The following is a 9,207-nucleotide window of genomic DNA, read 5'->3' as shown; positions in this document are numbered from 1 at the left end:
TTTCCTACTTTTTGTTGTCACTGCGAAATACGTAATAGGGAATACAAAAAAAAACTATGTGGGATGATTCTCTAAGCGCCGACGAGTATAAGTATCAACATGCATGTAAAGGTTTATAATAAGATAAGGAAGGCGATGATTAGAAACATCGCATAAATATTTGTTAATCCCCTTTTTGTAATTGTAAATCGACTAATCGTACAAAGTGACAAATCATATAGATCCGAACGGCCCCTCTTCTCAGTTGGGAGTGCGGAAGAAATTTTTTTCTCCATAGGCATTCAAATTTCAAGCTGTTAAAAAGAACTTATTTTAGGGTACTGGGTCGATACTTGAATTTACATTAACGTTTGGTTCCAATGAGTACTTAAGTGGAAAGTCCGATAAGTACTCAACCTCATTTTTTATAGGGCTACTGTCATAATTTCAATAGATTTGGAAATTGAAAAGAGCAATATCGGACGGTGATTAGATATATGTATGTATGTATGTATGTCTTTGGAAATGAAATCGTGCAATGGAATCAAAGAACGCTTTGAGAGTCTTCTCCTTAGCAGATCACCGGCAATAAATTGGTTTTTAATAAGTCACACTTATATGTTCCGAAACAGCTATCACGAACGATAACGAGACAAATGTATGTGACCACCCTTTGAACGTGCACTGAACAATGGGTACCTCAAAAGACGCCGTGCTTCATCACCTGCATCAATTGATCATGTTGCCCGAGTGTACGGGAAAACAATTATAACCCTGAGACCATTTCATCTGTAAGGTTACTTTGACACTGTCTTACGGCAATCTGAGGGAGATTCTGTGACCCTTCATGACTGTCGACGAAACATGGAGGCACTGGTATACACCAGAGGCCAAGGGATAATGGAGACAGTGGATTTCTCCTGGGCCAACTACTTCGTAAAAATGTATGAAGTTTCAGCAGTATTTTAGGAGGAGAATACAAAAAAAAAATATTTGTGAAAATTAATATAAAAACTATGTAGGTACCTTCTTAGGCAGGATTATTATCTAAACATATGGCGCATGTGTACATATGTATGTATAACGGATCTCGGTATCTCTTGTGCAGACCTTACCTAGGGTCGTTTCACCAAGCGAACGATTTCTCTCCCTACCGATAACATGAGCTCGGGTTATCGGCCAAATGTGAGATATATGTATTCATAAAATGGAGTCGAAACGTAACGTCTAATAAAGTGTTTTTCAGTACTAAAAATGAATGCCGTCGATGCATACGCTCCCTTAGTTTTCGTATAGTAATCTCCTTAGTCTGGTTGATCTTAAAACCCGCGGGGAGTTAGTGTAAAAAATGCGTTACTTAGACGCCATCTCGATAGAGAAGTCGGTATCCAGTAAATACCTTATAACAAATCAGACTAAAGTACAAATGGAGAGTGAATGAGCGAACTCTACAGTACCTTGTTTCAGCAAATCAAGTTGCTCGGGATCGGTTTGTGCCTACAATCGGTTAGAGTGTCCAAGAGGAAGAGACACAGGAGAGTAATTTTATATGCAAGCTGTTCACGAAAACCCTAACCTAAAATCGGACCACAATACGATATTGCAGCAATACAAACTGATCGATCAAAATCAAGTCCCAGTATGGAAATTTTTAAATTCACAAAATTTCTAATATAAAAATATTATTATCCAAGGTAACGCAATAATATCCGAACATAATTTTCGGATCGAACCACTACAGCATATAGTACAAGTATGTAAGGTTTACCAACAGGAACGACGTGATGTTAAAATGAAGAAAAATACTTCAAATTTGGTCAAATTGGGCTCTATGTTATTGTTACGCAGATTTTATGCCATTTATTATTTGAATAATGTGTCGGCTCCGTTGTGTGCGGTTCCCGTTTACGCAATTTTGCGATGACAAGCATTTCGGTTAAGTGCGCTGAATGTTGTCTTGGAGCTCCTATAGCGTTGTATCAAAGTGAAATATGACAAGAAAAAATGACAAAGCTTACTGATCGCACTGACAGAATTTGACACCAGTCCGTAAAGAACATGGCCGCTACGAGCTCCCAAAATCACTTCATTCATATTGGTAGACGCTGTAGCTGCCTACAAAGGTCTTTTTCTCTGTTACAAACCGTTATTTTACATTTAGATATACATAAAATTTTGATAAGAAATACACCTTTGAAGCATATTATAGATTCGTTGCAGCCTAAGTGAACGTTTTTCCTTGTTTATTAAACATTTATGGAGTCATCTTCAAATAAGTAGTCAGGAATCATGCCTATGACCTATAAAGTGATAGAATGTTTCTAAATTCGCCTTTGTGATCGGTAGAACTATATCAATAAGTTGGACTTTTCAATAATTAATTGGTAAAAGTCCACAGAAATCTATTTCATAGAACATAGTGTACACACTAGAGCGAGTCCATTTTTTGTATAAAATCGCATATGCCTGAAATGTTTTACCGTCCATTCTGAACAACTAAGAGGCCATTGGTCTAAAAACCAGTTTCGAACCAGCGGTTTTTAAACTAAAGTTTAAAAAATCTGGATAATCGGATGCGTGCTAGATATGTGATATAATTATCCGATCTGAAAAATGATTAGTAGAATAACGAAATGCACTTACGTACTAAATTTTATTTGGATATCTCAAAATCTGCCGAACACATATTTAAACGTATAGACACTTGGTAAAAGGCTTCTGGTGATTCAGTTTTATAAAATACACAAGCCTACGAGTGCTACAAAGCCTTCATAGACGGTCGAGGGAACGTTGAAGTCAGGCCTCATGCAGGACGACCTTCGACCACTTCAACTGATGAAAATTTAAAAAAATTGAAGGATATGGTGCTTGAAAATCGTCAGAAAAGTATTAAAGAGATGGCAAGAGAGTTCGACATCTCTTTCGGGTCGGTTTGAATAGTTTTGGTGGATATTTTTGGTATGAAACGTGTTCTTGCTCCACTCGTCCCGATACGCAATTAAGACCAACGATCAAGCATTGTATTCACCAGAATTGGCTCCGAGTGATTTTTTCTTGTTCCCCAAACTGAAAATTGCCGCTCCTTCGAACCCGTTTTCAGTCGATTGAAGATATAATACAAAATTCGCTGAAGGTGCTGAAGGCCATCCCAAAAAGTGCTTATGAAAAGTGTTCCGAGGACTGGAAAAATTGTTACTTGAAGACACCAAAATAAATTTTGTTGAATAATTAAATATTTTGCGTTTTATTTACAATTTCCGGGCACTTTTTTGTCACAATATACATATTCCTTACAATAGTTCTCGAACATCCATGGTTAACCTTGCAGGTATTTTATTAACTTTTGTCTAGCGCAGAATCATATAGAATCCGTCATTGTGCTTTGCAAAAGAATTTCTCCGCAGTAAATATTTTTCTGCTAAATGAAAAAAGTACATACATATTTTTTCCATTCATCGCATAAATTTAACATAAATTAGTCACGCGAAAACATTGCACATTTGTGAGCATCAATGAACTGAACTTGGTGAGGAAATGCCCGGCCATGCCAACGCCTACGAGTGAAATTTTGCGGAAAATTTGGCTAGAAGCCAAAAAACAAGGCAATTGCTGTCTCTATGCAAGTGAGAGAAAAACAAAATTTTGAAAATTAAGCAAAAATTAATATTTAGTATGTGGGTTTAAAGTGCGCTTAGCACGTGGTATACGAACGAAAGGAAAAACAGAAAAAAATAGAAAAAAAATAGAAAAAAAAGCAGAAACTTACCAGCACGATTTAACCGTGAAAACAAATAAATATCAACAAATTCGCAAATAAATTTGTGCGAAAATAAAAAGATTTAGGCAAATGCATTAATATATGTAAATATTGCTTTTGTTGTTTTATTTGTATTTTTACACACTTCGTTTAGACAGTTTTTCGCTGCTACGACAATTCTTGTTGTAAATATGCGCTTTTATAGACTACATACATATAATATATTAATTAGCTGGTATATTTAAACGAATACATAATATAATAAATACATATATTTACGTGCGTACATACGTATATATATATATATATGTGAATATATATATAAATTGGCAAAAACAGCTTACGTACAAATTGATTGTTTTAATTCTCCTTTCAAATACATATTTTATTTATCATTAATATTAGGAAAATATCAATAATAGCATAGGTTGGTATAACAAACAAAAAGCGCATTTATTATACATACTTTAAAATAAATACATTGATATGCCACCCGACTTTCAAAATAGTGAAAAATACCGTAATTTTCATTTAAACAATACTCGCTAAATTTGCATATTTCTTCAACATGACATTTACATCGTTTTACAGCATTACTCTCTCGCTCTCTTTCCACTTTCCTGTTTACTCTCTTCAACGTCACCAAGTCGTTTCGTCTACTGAGAGTACTCTAGTTTAAAATTATTTCAAAATTGTAGGCACACTTTTAGTTCTTCGCCGTTTTCCGACGTCTGGCATCCGTTACAGCACCCCACAGTTCGATAATGAAATCGTCGGTAAAGCCGAATGACTCCAAATCGGAATTGTCGATAGCCTCCGCAAAGTCCATTGAGTTGGACTTGTTCGCACCTAAATCCCAAATTTGTGTCGCCAATTCGGTGTCATTTATGCCCATAAACGATTCTAACAAATTATTGATCGCCTCAATGCCCGATTGCGTTGACTCATCGAATTTATCCTCGATCTCTACATTACCGTTCGCCTTAAATCGTAATGTCTCCTTGCCACTGCCGTAGCCACGTCCAGAGGGCGCCCGCGATTGTGTGCGCGGACCGATACCCTGGAAGCCGCTCTTCATCGGTTCCACCAGTCGCAACGTGAATGTGGTGCCGGTTGGTATATCCTTTAGCAGACGCGCAACTTCGTAATGTCGCTTACCCACCATAGTAATATCATTCAACTTCTCAATATGATCACCGACGCTAATGTGTTCGATGCGATCGATGACCGAACCCTCTTTAATGCGCTTAATGAATGCATAACCCGCGCCATTATCGGTTATGGTTAAACCGAGCGCATCCTCTGATTTTACAATTTCAATCTCCTTCGGTCGCCCCTTTCGATGCGCGAATATGAAGTCATCCAGTCCGATTTGACCGCCCAGTAGTTTTGTCATGTCCACTTTGTGTGAATTCAAAGTGCAGAAAAGAATCTCCTCGACAGGTATGTCGTAGCATTCGGCGATCTTTTTATAGAGCTCTCGTACGCTCGCAAAGCCGGTTATCAAACCAGTTGGACTGCCGTGCGCCAGTTGGCAGTGGAATATTAGTTGCGGTTTGGGAATGTATGCATCGTTGCGGTTATTTGCGTTACTGCTGCCATTCATAGTGGTCGCTTTACCGTTCGCCGTTGTGTTATTGTTGTCGTTGTATGATGTGTTGCCCCCCGTGGCAGTGGTAGCGGCATTTGTAGATAGATCGGTATCTGTTCTACCAAATTTGGGACCCTTTTTTGAAAATAGCGGCATAGCGAAATGTTTCCGAAAATGTTGCTCTTTGTTTACTCTCTCTCCCTCTCTTATCTTTTTCTGTCACGATCGTCTTTTGTATCTGTTTGTGGAGAGAATTTACATATGATTTAACAAAAATTTTGCTCCGTAATTTACTGCTAGTGTTAGGTTGATTTGGTTAATAACATCACCTGTGTTGGGTATGTGTTTTTTACATTAGGACTCAGTGACTTCCTTTGTTAGTTAAATATTTGATATTTCACTTGGTCTTGTTAAAAGAGTGGTTTGCACGTAGGAGAATACAAATTTCATTTCATCTTCGAATAAACAATAATCCTAAATTATTAATTTGCGAAATTTGTACCTAAGCATCGGTCTAAGAGTGCCGTGCGCCTGATATTTATCCAATAAAATGAAGGTTTACGAGTTAAAAGTTGCCAACTACGGTTGGTTGACATTCTATATACATATGTTGGATCTCTATAATTCTGGATCTAGTTAAGATCTGTTCATATTTTAAGCGGTTTCTTCCTTACTTGACCTTATATTAGCTTTTTATGGTCAATGGGCTGGCGGTAGTCGATTAAAAAATTGTTTTCAGCAAAGAAATAAACTTTGAAAGTAAACTCTAAAAAAACTTAAAAAAATAATATCCTTCAAAGGTGCATTATGGCATACAGGTGCAGAGTCATCTTTATCTTAATTTTGATCGATCAGGTCGTAAAGCAGCTCTTTCGATACTATAGTTATCAGATATGACAATTATGTTCGGAGATTCTAGCCTTCTTTTGGTAATACCATAATTGATGCCACATTTCTTTAAGATATCTTGTCAAATAAAAAATTTTGCCGTACAAGGACTTGTGTTTGATCGGTCAGTTTTTAGGTCAGTCATATGATATAGTGACTCGACTTTAGATAAAAGTATTGCCTTGGATAACAATTTGTGAAGATATCCCATCAAATATAAAGTTTTCGACACAAGGATTTTGATTGATCAGTTTGAATGGCAGCTTTATGCTATAGTGATCCAAATTTCGTATGCGGAATCGTTGAGAATGTTGGAAAAGGCTTACGGTGATTCAGTTTTGTCAATAACAGAAGTATACGAGTGATACAAAGCCTTCAAAAACGGTCGAGAGATCGTTGAAAAAATGCCGCTTTCTAGACGACCTTCACCCTCTTCAACTGATGAAAATATTAAAAATGTGAAGGATATGGTGCTTGAAAATCGTCTGGCAAGTGTTGGAGAGATGACAAGAAAGTTCGACATCTCTCGCGAGTTCATTCGAATGATTTTGTTGAATAATTTGGGTATGAAATGCGTTCTTGCTCGACTCGTCCCGATAAAGCTGAATTTTTTTTAGAAAGAGTACCGTAAACAGGTCTCTTTGGACATGCTTGATCGTGTGAATTCCGATCCTACATTCCTGGAGAGCATTTTAACTGCTGACGAGATATGAGTTTATGAGGTTGGCATGTAAACAAGTCAACAAACATCGGAATGGAACCCGTTTTCAGTTGATCGAAGAGATAAAACAAAATTCGCTTAAGGAGCTGAAGACCATCTCAAAAAGTGCTTATGAAAAGTGTTTCGAGGACTGGAAAAATCGTTGGCATAAAAAATATCGATGAATAATCAAATATTTCCTTTTTTGTTACAATGTATATACTTTATAGATAACTTCGTATTCTCTGTTGATGGTATAAAAATCGGGTGTGTTCTATTCTACCTGGCAATAAACGAATCACACTTTGATTCTGCCGCCTGGCAAATTCCCTTTAAAACGGATTTTTTGTTGTACTTTCTAGTTATTACTATTGTGTTTTAATGGATCGGCTCGTGGTGATTTGTGGGCCTGATAAGAATTGTATTTTATCTCCGATCATCGCAAACAAAGGTATGTAAGTATGACATTCTGTCTATAGTAAGAGTGCTTTCATAAGTCTTTTTTTCAAATAGTTCTAAACTGTTGAAAATTGATTTAGAATAATTTATATTTTTAAATTATAATATATTTTTTTTTAGCTTTTTTACGACTGTATCGGGCGATATAGCTATGATTTTCATACGAATTGCTATGAGCGTCTCAATGTTCCGAATATTGCTGATATACACTTTGCTTTCATATAATATTAAAACCACAAAAGAAGTCATCATAATCGAAATGGATTCTCCTTCTCCTTCCTCAATATTTTCGACGACAAACGATGATTTCAGTTAACGTATTGTTTCTTGGTACTAAGCAATTCTTAGCTAGTTTCATTGTAGTGTTTCCAACGCACGTCTAACTATCTCAATCCGTTCGGAATTGTCAAAGTTAATCAAAGTTTACAACCGATATAAAGTATGGCGCAACTTGTAGGTATGTTCTCAGGTACACTAACTTCTTATGCTCCTACTGATTCATGCCGCATTTAATAATTTATTTTGTTCGAAATTCTCTCCAGTAGTCCAAACCACTCTTTTAGTATGTTAGCCACTAATTATAAAACTACCCAAAACCACATATTTTAGTTAAAAATAACTTAAATCACTTTTTATTAGTTAAGACCACAACCATAGTGAATGATATTGGTATGTATGCATGTATATATATATACAAATGTTGTAACATATGTTCAGTTATGATTAGTTTCCGCATAAATGCACTTCTTGTTTTGTTTATTTCATTTTTTTTCACCATAACTACGTGTGCGATAATATGTTAATAAGTGAGGTTAAATCCAAACTCAGTAGCTACATATGTACATAGTATGATTCATTGTAACAAATATAAGTGTAAATTTGGGTTACAAACGTTATACAAGCACTATAAATTCTTTGAGTTTTTAATAATGAGAAATTGCTTATCTAATTTGAACACGCACCGATCACACTTTCTCCTTTATTTAATTTAGGTATTAACTAAGTATGTATTATTAAATTAATTCGATTAAAAAACACGTTGAGGACAAATATACGTACGGCTTGCTAAAAACGGCACTTCTGACATTCAGAGACTACAGAAAATGCTACGTCGCTTTGTCAGCATTTCATGAACGTCTTATCTAGAAATGCGTGAAAAGGCGATAAGATTTCTTAGAGAGCGGGCGCAATAAGAAACAATGTGATAGATAAGCGGTAAGACATGCAGCGCACTCACGCCTTTGCAGCGGCCGGGAGTGTGCATTGGAGTACAGTATAGAGTATACACTATACAAATATACTGATATACAAGTATATATTTTATAAGATACTAAAGACACCAAAAATGGTAGCATTTTTAGTAGTAGTAGCATTGCTTGTTGGTAACCCCAAAATTCGTCAGTGGCAAGTGAGAAAGAGTACACTTGAATGAGCGCTATCACAATAACAGCAACGATAATGAATGAGCAGAAAATAGTATTATCATTGTACTTTCCAGTTTAGGTTTATTTTAGAACTGAAGTAGGGAGTAAATAAGTTCGAAAGTAAGTAAAGAGGGAATACGATCCATATAGATTTCTACAAAATTGCTGGGGTTGTACCAAAATTAACCAGGACCAGGACCCATCTGATTAGGAGGTGTCTGGATCGGCTAATTACAGTCGATGAATAATAATATTTTTTTTTAACATGGACCAATATTGTTATATTTTTCACGAAAAAAAGTAATAAGCTTTAATTACATATGTATTTAACAGGTGCTCCAATAGCCTTTTTTGACAGATCACGCGTAAATCGTGTCAAGCTGTCATGTTATTTTTGTTAACTATTGCA

At 36.0% G+C, this 9,207-nt stretch overlaps 1 protein-coding gene across 2 annotated transcripts in view; it reads right to left on the bottom strand.

Moving 5' to 3' along the window:
* Window positions 1–3,831: 3,831 nt before the first annotated feature.
* LOC120771789 (PDZ domain-containing protein GIPC3) overlaps window positions 3,832–9,207 on the bottom strand; it is a 34,968-nt gene continuing 29,592 nt past the window's right edge. The window contains exons 1-2 of one of the 2 annotated variants that reach the window (XM_040099986.1): window positions 8,434–8,503; window positions 3,832–5,565 (exon numbers count right to left, since the gene is read on the bottom strand). In XM_040099986.1, the coding sequence (XP_039955920.1) occupies window positions 4,443–5,483 (1,041 nt within the window). In that variant the 5' untranslated portion in view covers window positions 5,484–5,565; window positions 8,434–8,503 and the 3' untranslated portion in view covers window positions 3,832–4,442. Of the gene's footprint in view, window positions 5,566–8,433; window positions 8,504–9,207 lie in introns of those variants that run through there. The other variant, XM_040099984.1, reaches the window with a different exon arrangement.

This window comes from Bactrocera tryoni, chromosome 3, assembly GCF_016617805.1.
Source record: "Bactrocera tryoni isolate S06 chromosome 3, CSIRO_BtryS06_freeze2, whole genome shotgun sequence".
In the NCBI taxonomy this organism is placed as follows: Eukaryota; Metazoa; Arthropoda; class Insecta; order Diptera; family Tephritidae; genus Bactrocera; species Bactrocera tryoni.
Note: the sequence above shows the minus strand (reverse complement) of the source record. Positions and strands in the feature narration are given on the sequence as shown.